This window comes from Megalops cyprinoides, chromosome 7 (genome assembly GCF_013368585.1).
Source record: "Megalops cyprinoides isolate fMegCyp1 chromosome 7, fMegCyp1.pri, whole genome shotgun sequence".
Classification (NCBI taxonomy): Eukaryota; Metazoa; Chordata; class Actinopteri; order Elopiformes; family Megalopidae; genus Megalops; species Megalops cyprinoides.
Window position 1 is genome coordinate 15,146,885 of NC_050589.1, and position 27,960 is coordinate 15,174,844.

Here is a 27,960-nt window from a genome sequence, read left to right on the forward strand (position 1 = left end):
TCATAGCAGTCAAAATTTCTCTGGGGATTTTTTTTTTTTTTCCATTATTAATACAATGCCTGCAAACACACTGGTGAAGTGACATAAGACATTTTGGTGAGTGGTGCTAAATTTATTAAACTTGAAAATGCTGCTGTTTAAAAGAAAAAAAAATAAAGATAAATCGATCACCCAGAAGAGCTTGGACAGCGTTTTGCTGCACTAGCCAAAAGGCATGGTGATGCATGAGGATATACATTTGTCTTCACTGCGCATGGACAAGTGCTGTCATTCGCAGCTGTCTGCGTTGTCCATGTCACAGCCCACTTGGCAAAGGAAATGGACAACAAAACAGTGTGCACGCTGCTGTTCTTTTTTTTTCTTCCCCCATAAGTCCTAGAGGTGCAAAAATGACTTGAGGGTGAAAGCAATCTGAAATTCAATTGTGCTTCTATTCCATTGGATTGTAGTTAATCTATTCTATTGCCTGCACTGTAAGAGCAAACAGAAGTTATATCTGCAGTAATGGATGTATTATATGTGGAAAGACCTGATAACACAATAAATTGAGTCAGAAATAACATTGTTCAAATAACCTTTTAGGTTGTGGGTCTCTATATATAGAAATTGCTGCACTGCCAGTCTGAATTGGAGCTTTGAGGTGTATAAGCAGGGAATAATATGGCCTACTCTTGCCAATGTCTTCTGAAATTGAAGTTTTAGTTTTGTTTCTAGTGTGACAGCCAGGCATTGCAGAGCATCAGTTCTCATCATCATGTATTGCCCTGGCTCTCCCTTGAGAATTTTCATTGAATAATATATACATAATGGGTACATTTGTTATGAAATGGATATTTCAAATATCAATGGTGGTGATAAGAGTATTATTTATACTTCCTTATTTGTATTAATAGTTTTTGACTGAGATGAATATTTTGTTTGACCTCCGCATAATAATGTGGGGAAAAAAGGTTCAAGACATTTGCTCAACAATTTAAAATTCAGAGTCATATATCAGTCATGGGCTGTTCCCTAGTCTGATACTTGTTGTGTTTGGGATACCAGCTAATGGGTGGGAAATGGCAAACTCGCCCTCAAACTTCCACTAAAACCATAAATTACATGAGTAATGGTTTCCATTTCAAATATGAGCCATGACCTTGGTTTAACATTTTATCCTAAGGATGACCCCTTCAATTGCCTTATTCTTGGAATTACATATTTAATGATTCATGTAAATTTAGAGGGCCTATACTGATTTGTGTAGTTGGAAGATTCAGCAGGCTGCCATGTCCATCAGAGTAGCTCAACAGCCCCCCCTCCCAGACCAGCTGACAGGCTTGAAAATTCAAGTGGCATCTTTATCTGAACTGGGGTTTTGTCTCCTGAATGGTATAACTTAAATTTACAGCATAGGTTTCATTTTTTACTTAAGCTGTATAGCTTATTCTGTTCTTTGTTGGCTAAAATACAATATTAATGACCTGTTCCCTTATACATCTTCTCACAGAATACTGAATGTCAATCTGACAGACTATACACAAATGTTGACAATCTAATGTTAAACATCCAATAGTGTTTATGATTTTCAGCTGCATTATTATTGATACAGCATTGTAGATATTGCAAAATTTATCAGATAATATATGTATTGTTTTATTGATACTGTTGCTTGTATATTACTAAATGGCTGTTCAGTTTGCCAACTGACATTTGTTAGCTCCTCATTACATTAGGCAGTTAATTTTAACAGACTAGCTCTGTAAAACTAATATTTTATGTTTATCTTTTGATAACTTGGATCGCAGTGAAAGAATCGCCCATTTCAAGCTAATTGGAAATTGAACTCTCATGATTTCTAAGTTATTTATGAGTTGCGTTCGATGGATTCACAAAGTTTGTCATGTCATTGCTGTCCAGTGGCATTAGCTTAGTTGACATCCCTAATGTAAGCTAGATCCTGAAATGGATACCAAACCAGTTACCGAGCTTGTTTTGTTTTTTATTTTCCGACCAATTTTGGGAGTCATACCTATAAAACCAATCGGCTAACCATGGAGTGTTGACATACACCCCTCTGGCTAGCAACAGAAACAGTTTTGCTAAAATGGGTGAGCATGAACCCTGCACAGTGGATCATACCAGTTTTGTACAATTGGCCTGGTATTAACAATAGTGGCTGCAGCAAGTAGATGACAAAGAATGCTTGCATGTCAGTCAGGAGAGTGACTCGAGGAGCTGAAGGAATGGAAGAACTCTTAGCAGTAAGGACAGCTAAAAACATTGAATTGAAATCTGGGGTTAAACAAGGCCTCTAACATTATCATTTCAGGTTAAAAGAAGGTGGGTTTTGGTGTTAAGTATAGTTGGGGAAAAAAGGTCCTGCTGACAGAGGAGCATCTTAAAGGGTAGGCTAAAGAAATAGAAGCAGTTATAGCAATTGAAGTAGTCACTGAATTGAAATTGTGGGGTAAATGTGAAAGGCTAATAACACAATAGAGGGTGTAGAAAACACAGTTGCTTAGATGGGAGCTGTTAAGACTTTTGTGTGACACACTCTCAAGTGCATGTATTAAAAGGCAACAATCAGCCTTTTTTGGAGGTGTTACAGGAGACCACAGTATATGTGGAAGTACCTGTCTATATAAAACAGTGTAATTGACAACTTTTTGCACATTGCTTTTAAGTTTTATTCTTAAAGCAGTGCCGTGTTAGAGAGGCAAAGACAGTGCAAACAAGGGCCAGGCACAGCATTAAGTCTTGCGTGAGAAGATATTTTAGTGTCTCTATGATTGAACATCACTTCTGTCCTCTTCATCTGGAGAGATATGTCAAGTTCCAGAGCAGGTCACCCAGTTAGCCCTATAGCTTTGCATGAGGAAAATTTACTCACCGGATTCCAATTATGCTCTGCTTTTGATGCAGCAGGTGCCAGTAATTGAAGATAAAGGACATGGTCTTATTTGTGTTTAACAAAATGCTAATGATGAATAGTTATTATAACTGCATATATTTGTAATATAAAACCACTCCATTCAAACCACCTATATGACTCAACCAATTACCCTTCATTCTCAAGCAAATCTGATGCTTTCCACAGTAGCAGCTGGAAGGCTTTAGTTTTCTTTGTGGTTTTACAACAGAACATTTGCAACAGAACAGGAAAGTGGTATGGTACGATCTAAAATGCACGGTTGAAGATAACCATACATATCTGAGCAAAGGGCTCAGTCTCAATGTGTACAGTTAACGTACGTGCTGTTAATCTATTTCTTGCATCTCTTGCACACAAAGGGAATGTGCATCTACAGATGCCAGAGGAAGAGTCAAGAGAATATGCTGGTCAGAGTGTAAAAAAACCAGGGGGGACATGCAACCCTGCCCTCACGGGGTCAACACGTCTGCAGCTCTGTGCTGGAGAGGATCACAGGATGTACGAAGCTGTGGCGAAGGTGGAGAACCATGACCTCTGGGTTTACCATGGTGGCTTCATAACAATGCTTTGCATGCAACATATATGGTGAACCTGTCCTCCCTGCATATTTGATTCCTCTTTCCACATGAGAGAGAAAGCTGTAAGGCTCAGTCACTCCACTCATAGGTGAGCTGTGTTGGGAGTTTTTCTTTGCCACATTATTTAAATCCAACATTCAAATATTTGCAAAATCAATGACTCCTAAAAATTGGTATTTAATTGGTAAGATGTTATTTGTCTCTAGCTCTCTCCAACCTGCGCAGTTACATAATAGCTTTTGTTCATTTCCACTGCATATAATTTTCTTTTAGTGTATTTCACATCCATTCTCCATTATGTAACCTTGGGTTGGACATTAAAGGCTGCTTCATCTATTTCTATCTGAAGCTTTATCTCTACAAGGTTGCTTCATTTCCTGAGAGACTACACCCGTGACAGCAGAGGCCAATGACTGCTTTGTTTGTCCTTGTGTTATGATTAAGCTCAAGGGTGTCTCCTGACAAAAGTGTACTTATTCTGATGGAAAAATAAACTTTAAAGTGAAGGTTCCAGTAAAAAGAGCCTTGTCTTCGAGTTGCTTTTACTAGTCACACAGTGAAGGGAAGTACATTCTTCAACAAATTTTCACTATTGAGGCTGTAGAGAAGGAGTTCAACAAGAAGTTGAGCCTGTCCACAAATTCAATAGCTGCCAGCTGTAATGTGTACTAACTATACTTTAGCTGTGCAATTATGTTTACAATGACAGACTCAACATTTTGAAATTGTTATTTGTGTCAAAAAATAACATTGGAATGAAGTGTAACTTCATACTGAACTAAGCCAGAATTTCTTTATTCTGTATATTTGTATATTTTGTTATTCTGAAATCATGGCAGGAAACTAACTTCCCCTGTGTAGTTCCACCCACCTTATGCAGCTTCTTGTTAAGAGGAAGTGGAACTCACATTTTGAAGTTGATAAATTATTAACAAAATGCATGATTCCAACTGTAGGAACACGTAAATATTATGCTGATTTTGTAATGAAAGCACCAGGAATCTAAAAGGCAATAAAACCACAAACAAGCTCTTGATAAAATTAATATTTATTTGTCCAGCAAAAACTGATAAGCTCAACTGTGCTTTACATGGGCCAAATCCTACTGTAAGGAGAAGCTCTTTACAATTTCATCAGACACCCCCCGTCAAAGCTTTCAAAGGGTGCCTTCATTCAGTAAAGAGGCAAAACGACAGCAGCATTTTGCACAGTAGAGCACAGCGAGTTTACAGACCATAGGCAGTTTAGGCATTTCATTACAGAGGCAATATAGGCAAGCTATGCTTTACGTGATGGAGAAAAATGGTTGAGATAAAAAAGTGGAGTTTGTGCGTTTTATCTTGATGACGAGACTACAATCAATAAGTGACCTTAGATTAACATGACAGGAGTTTTTCCTAATCTAAGTGTAGGGGGTTTTAATTCCCACCTACCACCCGCACTTTGCCTCTGTGGATTCAACGCCAGAAGGGGTTATTACGCCACGCCAAGAAGCTTCTTAATGTCGCCCTCGATGTCACTTGTCAGGAATTTTCTGCTGTAACGCTTAAACGGTTCTCCGTCAGGACCGATGAGGAACTTCTCGAAGTTCCAGCTGATGTCGTTCCTGCAGACGGGGCTCCAGATGATGAACTTGGGGTCGGTCATTAAGGACGTGGAGTCGTCGCTGGGGAAAGGCAGCTTCTCCTTCAGGAAGGGGAACAACGGATGGGCGTCCTTACCATTCACGTCCACCTTCTCCAGCAGCTGGAATTTGGGCTCGAAGCCGTTGCCTGGACGGACGTACTTCAGGGACATGAGAATTTCGTCGTTGTGGCAGTTCTCCTGTTGAAGTGTAGTTTGATTAGTATGCACACAAATAGGCATTCTTACTGCATAGCAAAAACAGATGCAGATGTTCAGCTACGTTCTTGGACTTAAAATTCAAAAAGCACGGTTCATCTGTCTTATTTGATTATATCCAAATTAACCGACAAAGGCACGCAACAAAATAATGTATCTAGAACCGGTGCGACAGTTAAGATCTAGTAATTGAAAATAGAGATAAAAGAAAGCAACAAGGTTACCAACATTAACATTACATTGTGAAATCGAGGGAACTGAGACTATTGTGAAACACGGGGTGGGCGCATTGTAACTTTCACGCTATAGGTGCAGGTCAGTGACTCACTTGAAAACCAGACGCACTTGATTTCCCAACACAGCTTCCCATACCAGCAAGCCAACTAGCTATCTGGCTTCTCTAATGCATACATTATACTGAGTAGTGTAACCACATTTTGTTGCTACAATTCGAAACATACTGTAGAAAGCTAGCAAACCAGCTGACATCCGGATAAATACAACAGCTCTTACCTGGTGTCCGAACTGATTACAGGGCACCCCCAGAATCACTAGCCCCTTCTCAGCATAGCGCGTATGGAGCTCGTTCATCTGGGTGTAGTCCCTGACGGTCGTGCCTCAGAGCGACGCGACATTTTCAATGAGTACCACCTTCCCCTTCAGCGACGAAAAGTTGAACAAGTCGCCCGTCAGTAGCTTTGCAGAAAAGTCGTAGAACTTCTTTATGCTCCCTGCCATTATGAGACCAGTATATCCAGTCAACTTTTAGCCGGCTATTTCATGTGCGTAACTGATGGCGTCCAGGCTTTTTATTCCGGTTGCTTGAGTTGCGCTCAAGTAAAGGGGCGGTGTTAGGGGCAGAGTTTTAACTGTTTGAGGAAGTAACAGGCCTACATAGAGATGACACACATTTAGGAAAGCGAACATAAACCTGCTTCTTTGGATAAATTAATGTAATTAATCCACTAGGATACTTATCGCATATAGTTAGATCCTGCTACATCACATGGTGTTTATTTGCCAAAATTTGGTGATGCTGTTAGTTTGTACATTTAAAAAGATCAATTACAGCCACTTGAGTCATAATGTCACACGGGTTGCAGAGTAGCCTACTGTAAACAAAATGTTATAGTCCACGGACTATTCACAAAGTGATAGAATATATTACACTATTCTCATAGTTTAGTAATTATATCCAGCCAGTGGATTATTGATATATTTTTACTTTTTGCCATTCGTACGACCTGTATGGTGATTTGGACAACAGTCTATTGTAGCCTAAATTAAACATGGATTAGTGATGACGTAAATGTAATACGAGAAAAGTGGACACCCAGTGCTATTTCCACGAACCGTTAAGATCACCTTATCAACCGGGATGTAACTCCTTTACACAAGATATTTAAAAATACATGACCGCAAAAGGAGTTGTCATAAACAGTTATGGGTTTGAAAATGCAAACAACGGGGTCTACATTTTATACATGTTTTTCGACATCTCCATAATGGTGTCCATTAATTAATCCAGTGGCAGACATTGCCAGACATTGAGACATCTCCATAAAACGGCGCACTTAAGATGTCTTACGCTCTGCCTCAGAGATGTAACACAATAGGTTTGCTATCCCATCTTCTGAGACAAACTGCACCCTGACTCTTTAGTAGCCTTAAACTCATAATGCTACACTATTTTACAGTATCCGATTAATATAATCAATATTACTGTTAAGGACAGTTTCTCATGAGTTAAAAACATTGATATTAAACAGCCATGCGTTACGTGCGTCAGACAAGTTAAACAAGCGTGAGTAACGTTTTATCACACAATATTTGGTAGAATGCAGTGCTGCCATCTAAAGGCAGTAAGTGGGAGTGAACGAGCTCCTCAAGTTCACATCTTCCATTCTGTGTTTTTAATTTTTCTAATTATTCTTCAAGCTTTTGATAAACCCGAATGAGTACAAGTTAGATTAATGAGGTTACAATGAACTCAGTGCTTTGAAATTCTTCATGATACGTGCTTTTATAGTCATTAAAGGTCAATCCTTTTCAATGAATCATTTCATTGATGGACAACATTGTAACTGTTTGGGTGAATGACTTTGTGCGCAACAAACACCAGGCACTGGTTTCAAGTTCCCATTGAGAGTGCATAACCGCACTTTTAATATCCACAGTACCCGTGAACAACACAGGACAACAAGGTGAGGACACTGATGCTGTCAACTGCTACTTCCCTTACCAGCATTGGAAGTTGTGTATCATAATATTCCTCATGATAAAATATGTGATACAGGAAGTTGTACAATGCACAGTTGCACATAATGAAATTGTTCCTTATAATAAAAATAGGCTATATTTTCAGTATACACTGCCCAAATGTAAACTTCCATCTGTAACTATAGTTAAAAGTTTTAATAAAGCTTAAATAACATGCACATTCAACTGATGTAGTCAGATATAGTAACAAATAACCACTACAGTTTTTATTGACTTGTTTTATTTATTTAAGCCAAGACAGAGCTTTTGTAGATCCCAGCTGTGTCTTCTGCTTTCCACGACATGATCATCTGCTTTACATATGACATGACCATACCCAGGAGGATACCACAGTGTCGGTTTCCCAGGCTGTCAAGAGCCTTGGGGTGACACTACACAGTGGACTGATGTACACTAACCACATAGATGCAATCATCAGAGGCTGGAGATTTCTCCTAAACAATATCAGAAGAATGAACCCCTCACTTACCACTTAGTCTACACAACTCCTGGTTTAAGCCATGATCCTTTTTTGTTGGGACTACTATAACTCCCTGCCTGCTGCCCTGCCTGCATGTGTAATCAAACCCCTGCAGGCCATTCAGAATGGTGAAAAAAAAAAAAAAAAAAATTACGCATCACAGTCACATCCTTTGTCTATCTATGGTCCCTGTGTGGTGGAATGAACTTCCTGATGCAGTCAGTTGAATCACTAGCTTCATTCTGTCGCAGACTGAAGAACCACCTTTTCAAACTATACCTCATTTCACCAATCCTAGTGATCTTTTTGGCCTTTTTGTATTTTTATATATTGTAGGTTTGTTGTTTGTAGTTTTCTGTAGATTTGTAGTTTTCATCTCAAAATAATGAAAATGTTATGTCCTTGTTTTTATACAACATTTTCATGCTGTTTTGCTAAATGCACTTTGCATTTGCACATTGGAAGTCACTCTAGACAGGATCATCTTCCAAATGACAAATGTAAGTGTTTTATTTTTAACAGACTGACACAAGGATCACTAAAACTATATTATTATCATAACATAGAAAATAACGGAAGCACAGTATTACCACTGATCGCTTTACTCAGGAACCTCTTCCTACCTCAGGTACTAATGTTCATTGATACCCTAACCAAAACATAGTATGGTACCTTTTAATTCCCTGACCACAGACTAACTGAAATTACAAGTTCAAGTACATAACTACTCTTAGCATTGTGATGCTCTAATCTGGAAGTTGCTCTGGGTAAGAGCGTCTGCTAAATGATGTAATGTAATGTAATGTAAAAGTCAGAGTATGTGTGGGGAGGAATAATATATATGCTACACGTAACTCAGACCTGGGCTGTAATATAGAACAGCCACTTTACATGCTGCACACACAATGTATTGTGGAATGGGATAATTAATCACTTCAACATTGTTCCAGTGCTAGCTATCAAGCACACACATCTGTGTATTTAGACACTTGTTTTAGATTTTATTTAGGTTAACAGAAGCCATTATTCCAAGCTTAACTGAGGCTACAATGCAAACATTATTAATAATAAATGCCTGTAAATGATTACAACACAATCATTTTATGGGTACTGCAATGCATCTTCAGTGGTAAAGTACTCAATTGCAGCTATCCCACAAGGTCAGACACAGGCATAAGCTTGTATTTTGTTCATACGCTCACAAGGTCTTAAGATAGTGAATTAGACTTTTCATGTGTGGAATGAACATTTCATTTCATTTTCAGCCATAAACGGTACCCAGACATGAGGACTAAAATGCCTAGAGAATACCAATTATACCTTTTTGCTTGACTGAGCCTTTCAGCTTATCTTTTATACTACTTTGGGCCCCTTCCAGAACTTTGATCTCTATTTCATTATAACTAATGAAGGCCAAAACCTTAGGAATGTTTACCTAAGGCAGGAATGTGTGCCTTTGTTTGCCCTAAGAAGTGGAAATTGCCTTAGACACATCTTACCCATGTGACCATTTCTGTAGTAACCCAGCAAACTCATGTTGACCCACACCTTCAGTAGTTTAGTGCAGCAGTTGGGCTTATGTGTGATCTATGACTAATAAGTAAAGTGCTTCTTCCCTAGCACTTTCTTGACAGGGGGAGGTGGACAGGGATCAATGCATAGGTCTGGAGCTCAACACTTGAAAACTCAAGCAGTTTCAATAACAGGCAGTGATACAGACCAATTAAACAGATACACATTCTGCAAAAAGAGCTAAGCAGACCTATGCAGAAGATCCCACCATATAATGTACAAGCGTCATTACGGCACATCCTGATGCATTATGCACTGTGAAACATGTCTGAGGTTTCGCTGATTCACAGATCGCACATGGTGGATTGATACATTAGACAATCACTTTATTCTAGTTTCAGATTGCAGTCTGAGACAGTCTGAATGACATCATGCCACAGTGTGAGAGAAAATTCTCACAGTCACAGACCATAGATTGAGATCAGAATAGGGCTGGAATATAAATAAGCCATACTTCTATAAACTAAGCCTTAAGGCCGTTAGAGTAGCAGTTGAGCTCTGTGAGTTCCGGCTGTAGTGCTTCAAACTGTCTATTATCTTCCATCTCCCTGCCAGGAAGCCTAATTGCATGTGTGGCCTATACTGACAGAGAAATAGGCAGTGAAAAAAAATCACAGGGGCTCACAGGGACTATGCAAGCAGGTTAGCAAGTGCTACGTTTAACATCAGTATCCCAAATGCTATACTGATTTGTATTTTATATGTGCATATGCACAAACTGATTGGTTTGCGGTAACCATGACTTTTGAGGTTCTCATTACCAGTTTGGTTCAAACCATAGACTGGACCATGCAAATCAAGTTGAAATCATTAAAACAATTTGTGAGATGTTGTTTATGCTGAAAAGCCTATTACTCAAAATGGCAGATTATCTGATACAGAATAATGGTTCCTTATGAGTGGTATGTGTGAAATTTCAAGATGCAACACTTAATGCTTTATGAAGATGTCTTGAAATCCATTAACATATGCAGAGATTTGACTGCCATACAATGTGATGTAACAACACAAAAGTTACTTCCCTTCCCACTGCATAGAAGTTAAGGGAAAAAAAAATCCATATTGGGTTTATTTATTATTGGATGTGTATTGTATATATTTATTTATTGGATTCAACCTATATCTGCCACTGGATTAATTATTGCAGCCTCGTTTCTGACATAACTAGCAGGACTTCCTTCGCAAAACGTTATAGGATATAACAACCACATACACTTATTTTCTAGCATAAACTTACATACATAAACTTATTTTCTACGGTTTATTCATTTATAGGATTTTTAAGACCCCCATTCCTATATGGCTGCCAAAATGTGGCCTACATGGTTACCAATAAGGGTCCATTGCTCTCTACCTACCTACTTCCTGGAAATCAAACTAAACAATCCACTTAGAAGTAGCTAAGCAATATTAACAAAAAAGGAAGAAATTAGAACATTTTAGCAATCAGTCTGTATTTAGCAACTTCCTGTGGGCAACCAAATTCCACTGCGTTCATTAAAAAAATCACAATTCTCCAGAATTTCGTTTTGTCTGAACAACGTTCATGCAGAACCGTGAAAACCGACCACACATTCACTATCACCAATCAGTTATTGCTTAAATGTCAAAACTTTGGATATTGTTCGGAATGGCGAGGACCAATATGTAGCTGTGAAGGGACTCAGTTTGTGATTTAAGGAACGATTTGTCATCGTATTTTTAGGCACGGAGAAAATTTAGGAAAACAGAATTATTACTACAAGATTTTAAAATTGCAAATAGGTACTGTAGATTGTATAGCAATATATTTTCAAGTTTTAAAATATTGTTCTTAAAAAGCACCCCTACACCAGGGAGCGTTGTGGCGCATGCAGGAAGCTGTATGGCTAGCTTTAGCTTGGCTAACAACATGGGTTTCGTGTATAATATAGCTAGCTAACTTTGGTTGCATGCTAGTTAGGTATGTTGGCTAGTGTTAGGTATTCGGCGCATAGCAAGTTAAGTTAATTATCTTGTGAAACATTCGCATATGTTCTACCCACAGAGTCCCTTCCACGCCAAAAGAGGGTAAAATCTAAGGATTCTTAGGGACGAAATTTATTTCCCAGTATCATTTGAAAGCTGAGGTTGAGCGCGTCCTACTAATATGGGTAACGTTGTCTAGCCACTTAGCCAGTAGCTAGCTAGCGGGGTTTGCTAGCTACTTTTAATGAGGTCTTGTCACTATCATCACCACGTTCTTACGGGACAAGTATCTAGCTTGCCAGCTAGATAGCTACATCTATTTTACAACTATGTCTGATCTGATGATTTTGGCTGGGATTTTCTTTATAATAATACTAAGCGTTTTAGTAACTATAAGTGGGTATGTACTGTACTCAGGGCTGCTTTCCGAGATCAACATCCGGACTGGCTCACCGCCAATTAAGAATATTACAATTGCCTATAAATACAAGCAGGGACCATACAAAGAATGTGGAACAGTCTTCACCGAAAGTTGCAGCATTGGGCCGAAGCTCTCCAGCATTGGGGTGTTCTATGATGACCCAAAACAGGTGAGACTAAGAAAGGTGGCTAGTTACTGCCTATTTTTATATGACCTAACAGTTAAGATTACCTCGCTCAGTCGTCTCCTTTGAGCACAAGCGCATTATCTCCTTCTCCATTTGTTTGGAGTATGCATTTGGTTTGATCAGCCAAAACCTGTCGAGTCTTGCCTCATTCCTCTAAGTATGGGATATCCAAAGCATGCAAAGTTGTCGCATGTAATTCAGCAATTCAAGCAAAACACAGTAATACTATCTTTGGATTCATAAACCCACTATTGCCTGTGTTTTCGTTCTTTGTTTGGCCCTCTTCTGACTGACTTTAAACCAGAATATCAGTTGTAGACTTTTAGGAGCAATGCAGTCCCTCACCTCCATTTTTTCTTTCTTACAAAGTTGACTGTTGAGATTTGTAAAGCTGTACCATTAGTCTTGGTCAAAACTTATGAAGCTTTACTGATAACAGAATTGACAAAACTGGACCTATATGAAGCAGTTTCATCGACAATGATGAGGCTGAACAGGTGACAGTATGGCGTGACGGCTGTATTGGTGGTAGTGGAAATTTGCGACATGAAGCTGTATTGGTGGTAATGGAAACATGGTGCAGTATGAAGACAGGTGTGGACATACTTCACCTGTGTTAAAATTCCGTTTTTATGTACGGAGTTTGCTGTCCGCATTTCACAGCAGCATAGAGAGAATGCAGAAAGTCTGGCGGGTGCCTTTGGGGTGTTATTCTCTTGGATGATGGGCTTGCTGGGCTACATATGGTCTTAAAGAGAAGATGGTAATTAGCTTGTAGTGATATAAATTTATGGCAGACGCATAAATGAGCTCCGCATGGTCATCTGCTCCGCGTTCCACATGGGAGATTCCTCCAGTTCCTGGGTGCATGTGAGAATATCCTGTGTGTTAAAACAGAAAGCTGAACATTTTTCAAGATGTTTGCTGATGCCCTTTTGACACATCTCAGACTGCAGGATGTTGGTAAGAAGCATGGACCAATTAGATGGAGGCACCATGAGATGCTGTGGTAGTGGGTGGAGTTAGAAAGGCTTGTGGTCTGAAGACTGTGTGAATGTGCTTTCTTTTGCAGAAGGTAAAAGTGAAACCTGAAAGGCGAGGTTTCAGGAGCACGTAGACCTTGTGTCTTATGGTGCACACTGTACCGCATCAGAAATGATGTGTTGTGTCTTTGAGGCAGTATTATGACCTAAAAACAGTATTTTCCGGGCAGGATGTCACTGATAGTCAGTACCTGTGTAATCGTACATGTTCAGTGCAACCTGGAATTACGTGAACATAACTTTAATTGGTGATCTTTCATTGATCTTTGAATTAAATCCTGTTATGGGTTTGACATCACTTGGGATGCTTTACAAAAGATGAACTGAACTTGTTTCTGGTCATATTGATCTCAGCCAAATTATTAGTGGCAGAGAAATATTCAGCTTGCATGATTAAGATGAATTAGTTGTGCAACCAGTTAGGCTTTAGTCCTACTTAGCCAGTTTCCCCCCATTTCAAGGGCAGATATAAAAGGATGTGGAATAAACACATTCGTCAGACGTCAGAGTCAGATTTTATCAACCACTCAATCAATTAATTGGAATTAATTGAAAGCATTTGGAACACTAACACACACATTGTGCCCCATGGACCAGAAAGACTAATTTTAGGCACCTCAAAAAGCAAAAGTTGGTATAAATTATGGCAAAAGTTATAAAATAACTTGGCCTATTAAAGTAGCTGAGTCTGAAGTAGTTTCTACGGGGGATGTTACAGAATGGCTGCAGTTTTGTCTTACACAAAAGACTGATGGCACATAAGTTTAAACAAAGTGTATTTTCAGAGAGCGAGCAAAGCAACTGTCACAATTTTCCCTTGTTTCATGTCCCTTCCTGTGTTACCCTCTTTGTCCTTCAGACCCTCCTCTATCTTCTCCCTGTCTTGCGTTTTCGTCGGCAGCAAGTTGGCAGGGACAGGTCTCGCTTGCATGGGCGTTCCTGTCCGTAGTCAACTCCATACTGAGATATTGCCACTTTTGTGATGCCATAACAGATCGTTTGCAGATGTGTTTGTCAGAACACCACTCACAGGAAGGGTCTGGTTGATCGGGGATCCTGTGAGTTCATTGAACTTGCTGTTTTCATGTTCAGATAAATTGGCTGTGCATTGAGTATGTTTGTGGTGACTGAAACATTGATTTGCCTAAAAAGAGACCTCTTTGTTGTGGGGGGCTGCTCATTATTATTCATAAGTACTGTATATGGGGAAGTGTCCCCGCTGGGACACTGCTGCTGTACCCTTGGGCAAGGTACTGAACCCACAGTTGCCTCAGTAAATATCCAGCTGTATAAATGGATAACATTGTAAAGAACTGTAACCTATGTAAGTCGCTTTGGATAAAAGCGTCTGCCAAATGAATAAATGTAAATGTAAATTGTCTCTTCCTACATCACACTGTATGTAACCATTTACATTCATGGAGGGTCTGTCGAAATTGCTTTGTAATTCTCTGACCACAGGAAACATGTTGCTGTATTTTCCTAAAACTGAGCATAAATTGTATATTTATTGGTTATTCCATTGTCTCTTGGTTATATGGTTTCTATTTTTACAATTACGGAAATGCTCCCTTTTCTCATCGATTACATGTAAAAATAAATAGGCAATTCCACTACTCAAGTGGATTGAATTGTGTTGGAAAGACAGTAGGGAGAGGATAATTAATGGTTTGAGCCCTTTCCAAGTTTACCACAGTGGGAATTGTCATTTGTGAGCCCTTGCATTCACTTGGTGATACTGCCACCTAGTGGGGAGATAGTAGCATGCTGTAACTCTTGTAAATCATGGTGTCCACATCACACTGCAGAATTGCTGACAAAATTCAAAGTATCTCACAATTAGTTCTTGTAATGTTATGAGCTGATGTTTTTAAAAAATGATAGTGGAAGCTACTCTGTATATAATATAATCACAAATATAACAATAAACAAACTAGCAATGTACAAGCATTTTATTGAACACTAGATGGCACTGATGACATGTATATTCCAAACATAATCATTTCAGTCAGTAGGGCAAAATGGAACGTTAACTTGATGCAGTATGTGTCTACACACACTCAGAGAGCAGTCGGAGAACTATGCATATGTTATTACAGCTTTGTAGTACCCCATAACTCTCATTATATTGCCATTTGTAGTTTTCCATAATAAAGGAAGCACTGTGCTGCAGTTGTCATGGAATTGGGCTTTGCCCCAGAAGGCTGCTGGTTTAACTCCAGGGTAGGGCATTGCTGTTGTACCCGTTAGCAATGTATATTGCTTTGTGAATGTTACGCTATGTAAATAGTTAATATGTTAAAAACAGAAGCTATGGAAGTTGGTTTGGATGATGATAATAGTAATTATGAAGGTTTCATGGAGTAATAGAGTTATGGAGTGATAGAGTTATAGTTTGTTTGTTGTGTATTCAGGGTGCGTTACAACATAAAGCTGCAATTCAGTCAGACCAAAATAAAATCACAGGCATGAAAAATGGATATAACAACACATAAAAGAGCAAAAGGTTTATGTGACGGATTAAAAACACTAAAAGCTTGCAATAAAAACAGGAAGTGAATGGGGTGGTTTAGATGGTCCCTTGACCAAGAGAAATGTTTTTGTAGCTGAGCTTTAAAACAGTTCCTTCTGAAATATTAGATGCAAGTAACAGTAGATCCATCCAAATTGTTTATTCAATATTTAGTTAATTTAGGAGAAATATAACCAAGCAGAGAGACCCAGTGGCAGCGTTGGTGGTACTACCTGTAATAGGAGGCCGATTTATGTGTTTGCATTGTATAAGCTGTGCTTCAATGTTGCAAGTGCCGGTCGACAGGGATGCCCTAGAGGGGCTCTGGAGGGGCTACACTGGAAAAGAGAGGATGTGCACATGTGTGCAAAGCCTCACCTGCAATAACAGCAGACATCTGGTAGTGCTGGGGATCCTGTTGGAAAACACTGTTCGCACCACACAGGGCGATCTTTAAATATTAGCACAGCATACAGGTCCAATAGTGATGGGACTGTCTTTTAACCTCATCGATGGCCAGAGGCTAACCTTTGTAAACACTGGTTCTCAGGGGGTCCCTGGTGGTAATATGAATGGAACGTCTTTGTAGTCGGCCACCCCACAGCAGACATCCAAACACTAACAACCTACAGAAAAGCTTTCATCTGATGGCATTTTTTGTATGGGTGGCTATGTGATCTCTCCTGGCCTGTGCTCCTGTTATGGCTTAACTGCAGGTAGTAAATTATGTATTTTCTTATTTGAAGCTAATGCTAGCTAATGCTCAACCTGCCAGAAACAGTAAGGTCTTCAGAGGCCCCAGGTGTGTGCTTTCATTGGACTGTGCTCTCCTAAAGCGAGCTTGACCCCATCTGAAAGCAGAAAGGCACAATAATACAGGAGAGTGCTGTTGCTTTTGAGTGAGATCTTTTTGTGGATCTTCAGTGTGAAGTGTGCAGCCCTGGTATTGCCTGCTCTTCTCTCTCCCATACCTCTCCCTGGTTCTCCTCTCTCCCATAACTCTCCCTGGTTATCCTCTCTCCCATACTTCTCCCTGGACATGTCTGTGCACAGTGGAAGAACATGAAGACCCTCTCATTCGGCACTTTTACAGTTGTGTGTTATGGCATTATTTCCCGAGTGTTTTTGGGAGTAATTGCTTAGATTTGACGGTATATACTGTGAGATCAGTGGCTAGGTTAATTAGAAACCCTGACCCTCTTCTTGATTTATCCCACTAGTTATCATTCTAGTTCAGCTGGCGTTAGTGTTGGGGTGAAGGAGGTGTCTTTTGAATACGCTACTGTACATTTGATGTTTACATTAGAGGATGGGGCAAAGTTTTCATGTAATGTCATGTTTCACTGCTTTTAGGGGCCACGGAAGGAGAAAGCAGTCACCAACGCACAAACAACCACACAAGAAAGTAAAGGAGACTGAGTGATCTTTAAAACTGTGGGCTGTAGGTGGGCATCTATCCCTTGTTTTTGTACTACCATACTTGTTTCTTGTCAATGTCCCTTATCTGAAGACGGTGTTTGGGCAATATCAAAGCAAGCCTTTTTTGAGCACAGTCATGGTGACAGTCCGCACTCACCACTGTTGTGATGTGATTGAATGTGATCTGCACTGATTTGCATCCTCCGTTTGTCCCTCTCTTGTCTTTTCATGGCCTCCAATTAGCGGGGGGGGTTGGGGGACTTGGTCTTGCACACACAATGATGGCTAAGTTCTGATTCACTTCACCTACGGTAATTGGTGTAAGTCTTTCAGCTCATTACTGTCCAGAACATGGGGTTCTAATGTCGTTCCCAAGGTTGGAAACCCCGTTCGGGATTCGCCAGGGCCTGGAGCACGATGGGGGACCGCGTGGAAACCAGCGAATTAATCCTCTTCCCCTTTGAATGGAATTAGAGGGAAAGAAACTCCCAGAAGACAAGGGGTCTCTGTGGTGTGTGCGCCATCCTAATTCCAGCGTATTCCTCTCGTCTCACCCACCTTCACTGCCCCCCCCCCCCCCCCCCCCTTCCCACGGACAGATACCGAGATGGAGGTCCTAACGATGGTTGCCATAGATACGGGGTTTGAGGAACCCCTCTTCCCCTCCTGAACGGTCAGTCTGAGGCTGAGAAAAGACAGATGAGGTGTAACCCTGGTTCCCTGTTTCATTGGTTTCAAGGCAAGTGAGTGTCTGAGTGTCCCCCCTGTCAGTCACATGACACCCTCCACTCTCCCTGACTGACTGGTGAGGTGCAGGGGTACTCGGAGGTGACGGGGCGGCCACAGCTCCTGTGATGGTGTATGTCGGCAGGCTTGGCACCACTGTTGCCATGGCGTATCAGAGGTGGGCCTCCTCAGTCTGGGAAAATCCCTCAAAAGCATGGTGGGACTTGTGGTCTGTCTGGTCCACTCCCTCTTTAGACAAAATTGTGCCAGATCTCTTGGTGCCTCCGAGGAGCTACAGCTAGCCCGCAAGCCGACGCGGGTGCCTGCTGCCGGGAAGATGTGTATTTTTTTTTCTGGGCGAAACCATTCCCTCGCTCCCTGATTGTCTGGATACTGTGATTCATCAACAGAAATTGCAGATCAGAATTCCAAGTGGCACTCCGAGTCCAATTTCTCAGCGTTTTGCGTCAGCCGGCTGTCGGTTGATGGCAGAGACATGAAAAGCGAGCTTGCCGCGAGGGCCCAGTCGCTTTTTAAAGTGGATGGATGTGAAATGATAAATAAATGGGCTGGCGTTCAAAGCTGTTTTGAAGTCAATTCCCAGAAGGTCTACAAGTCACCGTTTCTTCATCCCACAGTGATCCCTTTTAGGGTTTACAAATGCGCCGGAGAGAGAAAAAGAAAACAAAATTCTGTCAAGTGCTGAGGCAAACCAAGCCTGAAATTTTTGCTGTGTGCAGTCTTTCTTTTCTGTTCTTGTCCTCAGCCTTGCAATGCAAAAAACTATGAGGTATTTTGCATCACCCTCAAGCTTTAACTGCACCCCTGGACCTTGTTTTCACATTTAAATAGTGAAGACAAGGTCCAGGTTTCTTCACCAGCTCAATGCAATGTAGTCTACAGGTGTCTCATTTTCCAAAAAAAAAAAGACAGGTAAGAAAATATGGATTATCTATAGTTATCTCATCTTAATTAGGCACACTTCCCTTATATTCTATAGGCATCTTAATGAAGCTCATTAGGATTATATGTCCAGGTGTTTGATCTTAATTAATTGCAGTGTCTGTACAGGTTTCTGACCTTGATTAAGAACATGTAGATGGCAAGGTGTGTTTGAGCCTCATTAAGCACATTAGAATTACCTGCACATGCATCTGAACTTAATTAAGCACATGTGGATTGTCTGTGCTGGTGTCTGATCCTAATAAAGCTTGAGCGGATTGCAGCTGCACGTGAGTCTGAGGATCATTCATCACGCGTGCTGACTGCTGAGGTGTGTTCTAGTGTTGCATGTGCTTCCCATTAGACACCTGTGGCCTTATCATTCGCGGTCACCTGGTGAAGAACCGCAGCCCTGCGGGAGGCAGGAGCGTAATGGCGGCCATCGATCACGTGTTGCATGCTGGGAAATCGGGGTCCTTCGTTAAGGGCTCAGCCGGGACGCTGCTGATGAACGGCCGCTCCGCGTGGAACGGGGCCCCCCTGCTGGGAGCCGTCGTGTGATTCGGCGCGTGTGCCGCTGTGCCCCATGACGTCCCCTTGGGGGGGAGCGTCCCGCCGATGACGTTACTCCCTGCAGGGTGCTGAGGGTGCCGGCTGTTTGTTAAGCACACTTAGCTGTCACATGTTCTCCGCCAGCAGGACCCATCCCCGGCTGTCTCTCCAGTCCTGAGGGAGAGGGGAAAAGGACCATGTATGTTACAAATATGCCTTATGCAACTGCCTCTCTTGTCTGTTCATCTTGTGGTCGCTCATCTTTAATGCATTTGCCATTTCAACACATTCACCTCCGTTAAATCACACAGATGACATATGTGGCCCTCTTTAACTGCAGCCTAGACATTATTCAGGCCCTGAACAACTTCAAAATACCTGGCACATCGTGTCTTAAGGAAGGAGTTAGAAGGAGCAGTTTCTCAAGAAAGGGCCTTATTTAGAGAAACCGAAGCAGCAGTGCAGTTCCGAATGACCAATTATATGCCAAACGTAAGCTACTGCATAGAATACAAACATTTCCCCTACAAGTTTCCCCTCTGTTAATGAGTTAGAGAGGGTGCTGGGCTCTCACACCACAGAGAGCGGTGTCCCAGATTTCAGCAGTGTCTGGGAGTTGTGTGAAAGCGACCGAGCCTCTGTTGTCTGCTCTTTGTAGTGGTGGCTGGCTGTACTTTTCTGGGACGGCAGATAAGTGCTGTGTATAATACTACTTAGAGAGACAGAATGCTCCCTGGTGAGTTACCAGCGGTACGTGTTACACAGGCTGACAGAATTCAGATGTCCCCTCAGCTCCGACAAATAACCAGGAGGGGGACCCGAAAAACGGCTTCCATTTCCACACATTGTGTTTGTGTCACGGTGTCTTATTCTCCTGTCAGCCGTAACGATATTCTAGTAGTTTCTCTCTCGCTCTCTCCCGGCTGTCATGCCTGCCAGACTGCATGGCCACTTGAAAGGGCGGAAAGTGGCATGCTGGAGAAGCCAGGCAAGAGCAACAGCTAGAACTGGAGCGTCTCCTTTGCATTTTCACCGCTGAATTTGAATGCAGATAGTCCAGGGCGTGCATACTTAAATAGCACCCGGTGCTGTTCAGAGTAGTTGCTTTACAGTTGGCTTTTGACATGTAAATCTGTGTGGTGCTTGGTATACTTTATAAAGTCTTGCCAAATAGTCACAAAATATTCATAAATGAGGCTTGGGCAAAGTGGTTCATTGCACATATTGAGAGGACATCAGCAGACCTTACAGTCATCATGGTTGTCAAATTTTAATTGTCGTTTTTGCAATCAAGATTGTCACAAAGTGCCGTACACACAGCATAGTGCGTTTTCCAGAGGGGATCGAAAAACCAGAAAGCCCAGGCCAATTGGGGGAAAAAACTGGAAAATTATTTTCTGACCCTGGGAAAAGGTGGTTGAAAGACCACCTTTATAATAGAATAGAGAACATTGGCGTGACGCATAAGGTATCAGTTCCTTTCAGAAGTTCATCCGACAAGATCTATTCCATAGTCAGTGAGGTGGACAGGGGATCAAAATATTGGACTCAGGCAGGTCATGACTGGGAACTTTTCATCAGAGACTGGCAGGTGCAGTAATGGTCCAGGCATCATATTCGTTGTGGCTGGTTAGCATAGCTGGTTGCAAGGCTACAAGGCTTGTTTACAAATGCACTGCATATTGAGTCAAATCCCCGTGTTTTATTTTCACATAGAGCAAAGCCTGGAGCACTTGGCTTATGGTGTACTTTGCCATTTTGTGGTCATTTATTCTTACCGTTCTCTCTATACTGTGCTCTTAGCTGTCTCCATTCACGTTCCTACGCTGTGTGGATTTTGGGGGGAGCTTGTTGGGAGATTTGGTCCGGGCGTGTGATTTGTGGAAGACGGATGTTGAAAGACATGTAGTTTCAATGTGTCACTCTTTGCCTAACTCTTCCTGTGTCTTCCATTTCTGCCTGTAGAGTAGAGCTGACTTGCTTTTAGAGTCTGAGCTCATTTCTTTCCTGGGGATTCCCTGTGCAATTTAGCTGGGAGGAGGCCAAAGAGAGGGCATGATGTTTATTTGGTGCTCTGTCTCCTAGAAGTAAGGACCACGTTTCACATTCTTCTGTTGGCTGGGATGGCTGCTGGCCAAAACAGGGACTGCAACCATCCCCGTACACTCACCACCCTCTCTCCCAGTGTTTGTCTCATCAAGCTCAAAGCTGCTGGTGCGGATCACGTACCAAATGCAGTTAATTCTAATGAAACGTCTTCCAGACATTCTCTTCAGCCTGGGATGCTATTCAGTGGCTGGGAAAAGCCAAGACTTGATGTAAGCGAAGGGGCCGCATTCACTGTGCACGCTTGTCCACGTGACAGCGTTTTCACAGTTACGGGATCACAAGCGCGTGCTGTGCACTGAGGGTGCTGTCTGACAGCTGCTTAGGAATGCTCTCTGCTGGGGCTCCAGCATTGCTGGGTGTGGCAGTGTGACCGTGGCGACTGGTGATGTGTGAGTGGGACATGATGCTGCTGCTGTACTGGTGATGATGTGTATGCCTTTTGTCCTGTGTATGGATTGTGTAATAATGTGCAATAAGGATGAAATCAGAAAATAAGGCTAGAGCTGCAATTCACTGTTTCTGTGACAAGCTTACGGGTACATTTTCATGCTCATTCGTAATGAGGCATTTTCATCCTCAATAAGGAGACATTTTTAGACTTATTCTTAATGAGATATTTTCATACTCATTCATAATTCATATCATAAGACAATGTGTGAACATTTCCAACAATTTGTTTTTGTAAGTACTTCTTTTGTCGTTAGTTGTGTTTATTTCACAGGATTTAGTTTGGATTCACTTCTTTTCAAGTCAACGTAGTCATCTCACGCAGATGTGTGCTAGCCAGCTCTGCTGTGTTACTGTGTCTTAAGGTGACTTTTCCGTGGAAATGCTCCTCTCAGACAGAACATAGCTAGCAAGAACACATTGCATTTCACTTGGGTGCTGCCCACGGTCATACAGTCTCCACTTGTGTGATACCTTCTACTACTGTGACAGTCCTCTGTGTGACCACTGGGGGGGGGGGGGGGGTGCCTGGGTCTTGTGGAGCACAGCTGAAGGGACGGTGCTGACATGTCCAATGGTCCACATCCAGCCTGAAAGTCGTCCCTCCACGCTCGTTGCGTCATCTTTGCCTTGGTTGGCTTGATATTCACTTTGTTTTGTGGGCTTGTTGTGTGACTTGTAGGACCTGACCAGTGAAAAATGTATTTTAATTGTACCTCCTCTGGCTTAGCCTGTTATTGTGGAGCTGAGGAAAAAGAGAATTTTACACATAGGTCTTGTTAATGTATGTAAAGTCATATTTTCTCCAGTGTATTGATGATGGTTGTCCTCTTTAAAAGAAAATTTTCTTCTGTAACTGGCACTTTGTATATCCTACCCTTTGTATTTTCTGTAAAATGTAATTCAGATGTGTGTGTGAAGAACCCGTCAGAGCATTGGGTTGGCGGTATGTTCATAAATAGCGAACAACTACATGTTCAGGTCCCAGGCGGCACACTTGAATGTCATTAAAATATGAAGATATTTTTAGAATATGAAGTAAACCCAGATTACAACATGTAATGCAATCTAAATTTACTTGAGATGTAACAGTTTGAAGCATATGTAGTTAAATCCCTAAAACATAAAGGGGATTTTAATAAAATAATATATACAAATTTTATTACTATATTGTCTATAGTATTTATGGTTAATCTTTGACACTAAAATTTGAATTCGCTACTTCTGACATAAGTCAGACGTAAAATATTGAAACATAAAATGTTATTGGCACCAGATCCTTCTTGCTATCATAGCAAATTGTACATTTACACATTTGCTGTTGTCCGTTATCAACAGCACAGCGCTGAAGACGTTAGTTCTGTTAATGAGAACATTTAGTCTCGAAAACACCTCAACTGCAGTGAGCTCATTATTTCATAAACCTTTTGTTTAGGTTCATGCACATTGTTTATTGTCACCAAATCTTCTTGACAGGGTAGGATAGATGGGACCGGTAGCAAAATGTGCTTGCGGCTGTGGTCTGAGGGGGTGTCGTACCTTTATCCATACCTCTGTCTGTTTCCTCTCATTAGTGTCCTGGGATGCCTTTTTCTGCTCAGATAATTGATCTCCTGTGATCTGACATCACTCTGAACCGCTGACCTTATAAATGACCCAGCGCGTTTGCCCCGCGCCAAAATCCACACACAACATCAATTGCCTCTCATCAAGTGCAGAAAGCTAAAACCCTGTGCGGATAGTGACATTGTTTATTCTGTGCCTTCAGCTATTTTTTTTTTTAAGTGGAAATGAGGACATTTTAAGCATCTCATCCATTAATTGGTCGGTCAGTGTTCTCTGACTGTCACAAAACACGTTTGAAGACCCAACAAATGTTTTCGAAAATGTAACGGACATTAAGTAAAAAAAGTTAACCGTAGGCTGAGAAAGGTGGTTAAATCATCCGTTTGTTGTCATTTTAAGGCTATTGATATGTGGCCATGTTGCTGCATGATGCAAGCATAATCGTGTGTTTATGGAATGGATGCATTTTGATATGCCCGAAAGGCATGCAAGCCTGTGCAAATGAGCAGGAAGTGCAGGCATAAGCTCCAGACGTTTCGCTCCATTGACCTTCATCAGCGTGTGCTGCAAAGGTGCCCACCTCTTTCCTCCCCTGGCATTCGTTCTTTGTAATGCTTTGTACTACTAAACAACTCCAGAAACCACATAATTGGCCAGAAGTAGTCGTGTCCATTCAGCAAAATGGATATTGATCTGGAATATTTTACATGGGAGACTCATAATCAATCCTGTAACTAACTGTTGCATTCCTAAGATGAACTCTTTGTCGAAATAACATAGTACTAGGTTAATGCCTCTGCGAACAATTTTATTTCGGGAAAGTAAGGACAGGAGGTCTCACACGGACTTGCAAGTGTAGCATTTGGAGTGTTGGACCACAGTCTGACCTGTGATATATTGCAAATACTATAACAGTATAATTTAAAATGGATTGTGAAGTTGATATCTTAGCAAAGAATGTCTAAAGGGGACTTAATTATTTGATTCAGTTGTTCAGTTTGAAGGCATTAAAGCCAGGGAAAGTGTATTGGGCATACCAAACTTGTAAAACCAGCTGTGAAAGGGGGCCACTTCTTTGCAAGTAAAGTGTTTACTGATTTATTTTTCACCCAGAAAGCAAGAAAATAGTTTCAAGTTTTGTTTAGAATTTCATGTTGAAAGACGACTGGTGCCCTTTGATGTGTTAGATCAGATGATTGGTTATCTCTAGGGTTACCTCATCCTCAGCCTGGTCCTGGGGTACTCGATCCTCATTACATAGATTCCAATTATTCTTGCGCCCCGCGGCGTGGTGCCAGTACTGCCCCCTCCCCCTTCCCCAGGGCCCTGAAATGTGAATCCTGCAGAATAAATCACCCCGGGGGTGCCACTGTCTGTATCTCCCTTCCTGTGTCTTGAGCCCCTGTTTTGGGAAGTCCCTTATTCAGGTGGTCACCTGAATGTTAACAGGATTCTGGTCACAGAGCTTCCATTTAGAAAGCGGTCTGCCTACACAGATGTCAGTATTCCACAGTACAGAGTGAGAAATACCCACACCTCCCATCTCGCATATAATCATACAACAGAAGCTAAAGGAAGGTTTGATTCTGTGAACGCTTCATGCGATACTTGAAAGAGCCCACCGTATTGCTTTTCTTGGCTTTGATAGTCACATTTTTTACATAATTTAGGACCATAATGGCTGACTAGACCTGTCTGTCCAATTTTCATCGAGCCACATATTGGGTATCACTCGCTTTGGCTCGTTTGAGCATGAGATGCTATTTTGAATCCAGACTTTTTTTTTTCTTTCACTTCAGTGCTGAAAAACAACAGTGCTTCAAACCATTGCGCATTAGCAATTAGCGATGACTGATGAGACGCAGGAGCGACAATGAGAACAATGCTATTCCCAGGAGTCAGTGCCCGAGGGAAGGCCAGGGGGCATGGAGGAGAGGAGATGAGGGGTGTAAGTCCTCGTTACGTGTCCACTGATAAAAAAATCACCTGCGTCGGCTGGTCTGGCCTTTGTTAAACGTCAGAAACCCCCCCCCCCCCCCCCCCCCCGCGATTACCTTTGGAAATACCCTTATTCTCGACAGCCCCCGGGGAGTGCTGTCTCAGGAACCGGGCTGAGAAGCAACCACTCTGCTTTAGGAGGAAGCCACCATAGCAGTCCCACGGGTCTCACGCCTCAGAATAAATCATATCGGGAACTTTATGAAATAATGAGTGCGCTTATCAATCATTTAAAAAAAGAGACATGCATACATCTGCAAGCAAAAATAATTGAACAGCTGTGCTTTAAGACCATATATGCACATGCACACACAAACGCACACACACAATATAGATTATACTGTATAGACCCTTTTTTCCAGTTAAAAGCGTCAGATTTGGAGGAGATCTCCAGCAACCTCCCAGCAGCCAGTGCGCCAATTATCCACTCGACAAATCAAAGCTTGCTTTTAACATTGCCTCCTTGGCAGTTTATTTATTTCATTATTTCCCTATTTGCCGATGCTCAGGCTTCCTATTAAGGCCTTTTCTCGTTGTTGTCATTCTTTGTGATTCATCAGTTTTAGCGGTCCATTTAAGATGGAGGCTGCCTTTTTTCCCCCCACCAAAGGCAGGGAGTTTCCTCTGTGGCGGATGCTCTGATGTAAATAAATACACGCAACATGGAAAGGCTGTGTTTTTCTCTCCTAATTGCTGCGGGAGCCTGCGGGGTGTTTCTTGAGAGGTGCTGAAAGGAGCTGACAGAGCGTTATCTGCTCATAGGCGTGCAAGTCGTCAGCGGTCGTGAGAGCTCCGAACGTGTAATTGGAGGCCCTGAAGTTGCACAGTCTCTGAACATCGGAGGCTACAACATTGAGCGTAGAGGCCAGTAACCATGGCAATGCCAGCTTCAATCTTCCTTTAAATCGGTGGTGTCCACATCCTGGTCCTGGAGAGTCATGGCACTTATGGAAGGATGCAGCTCAACCTTTTGACACTTGGAATTATGGGAGAGTGAAGATCTTATCCAGTTGGTGGTGTCTGGTGTGGTGAAATCAAGACCTGATTGGAAGAAAGAGGGGGTGTCTGTGGATCTCCAGTGGACACCACTGCAGTACATTGATTTAAATGTATTCACACTGGGAATAAAATGCAGAAAGTATGAACCGGTGAAGATGGAGACACCCTCTGATACCAGGCTCAATCAGAGACAAGTCCTTCCCTTGACCTTGTTGGAAATCATAACCAGTCAGTACCAGGAAAACCTGCAGTCTTGCACTCATACATGGCAAAAATTAACAAGAAATGAATGAATGAACAAAAATGAATACCCACAGATGTGTGCAAAAACACATTTGTGTAGTATGGCTAAAACATTGTGAGTACTCCTTAAAATAATGCCAAGCTAAATCATTAAAGTACTTTTAGTTTGCCTAAAATAAGCAAGCAGAAATGTCTTTAAATAGCCTCATTCTACAACACTTTTCAGTGGATTTACCTGCTCCGTTTGGTGACCCCATGCAACACCGAATGAAGTCACTATCCTATGATTGTTCCGAACGTGTGATTGAGTCAAACAGACACAGCTGCTTCATCTGGACAGCTCCATCTCCTGCCTCTCCCCTCCTGCGAGGCCAGTTTGATGGATCGCGCGGCAGGCGCGAGCCGGGAGGAGCGGCATGCAGCGGTCACAGATTGCCCGTTGTCACGGCGCTGACAGAGTGGCAGCTCTTTCCCCTGCATTCACTCCGCTGACAGGGAGGACGGGGAAAAAGTTGCAGTGACTTGTTTTTCTGCGGGAATTTTGAACGTACGTTACGCAGTCCTCATCAGGAGATTGGGCTTGGCAGCTGTCTGCATAAAACCCGCCGGCGGTCAGTCCTCGGCAGCGGTCGGCCTGTGGAAGCACTCAGACGCCTGAGGACTGCAGTAACCTCCGCTGTGTAGGTGTCAGCCAAAGAAAGGCAAGCGGACACCCGGGGGACTCGAGCGACGCCACGTTCAGCAAATAAAGACCGTAATCTAGAGGCAAAATGGCACAGTAATGAGGGTTTGTGTTGAAAGCGAGTCTGAGGCGGAGAGAGGCGGCGACGAGGCAAAGTGCTTGACAAGTTTCCACGGGGTTGCATTTTTCAGCCCTGGGTAGCCGTCATACTCCGCGCGGCCCGAATTTTCGAAAACACTCCGTCCGAAACAAATGAGTAATATGTAAAACTCAAGCTTTAAGTCGAGTGCCAAATGAGTATGGCAGAACTGAAGAGCAGAAAGAGGAGAGAGAGGGAAAGGGCGGGTAGAAGAGGTGGACAGAGAGATGAAGTGACAGAGCTCAAAGAGGATAGTAGTGGCTGAGAGGAACTGGGGACGTTCAGGGAGCGTTCTCTGTGTGAGGCGATAGCTGTGTGGCAGCTAAGGGCTGTACAGCCTGCAGGCTGCTGACAGGTGAGGGGCGTCCTTAACGCAGCATTG

The 27,960-nt window shown here is 42.1% G+C and overlaps 2 protein-coding genes across 2 annotated transcripts in view; one reads left to right on the forward strand and one right to left on the reverse strand.

Annotated features, from left to right (window-relative positions):
* Positions 1-4,524: 4,524 nt before the first annotated feature.
* On the reverse strand, positions 4,525-6,169 carry LOC118780428 (glutathione peroxidase 1-like). Its single transcript, XM_036532892.1, has 2 exons — positions 5,848-6,169; positions 4,525-5,316 (listed from the first exon to the last, which is right to left on the reverse strand). Exons 1-2 carry the CDS (start codon positions 6,070-6,072, stop codon positions 4,969-4,971), a joined length of 573 nt encoding a protein of 190 aa, XP_036388785.1. The 5' UTR covers positions 6,073-6,169; the 3' UTR covers positions 4,525-4,968.
* A 5,395-nt stretch (positions 6,170-11,564) lies between these two features.
* The window catches only part of LOC118781331 (testis-expressed protein 264-like), an 86,157-nt gene continuing 69,761 nt past the window's right edge, over positions 11,565-27,960 (forward strand). Inside the window, exon 1 of the mRNA XM_036534321.1 lies at positions 11,565-12,183. Coding sequence (XP_036390214.1) covers positions 11,923-12,183 — 261 coding nt within the window. The 5' untranslated portion in view covers positions 11,565-11,922. The remainder of the gene's footprint in view (positions 12,184-27,960) is intronic.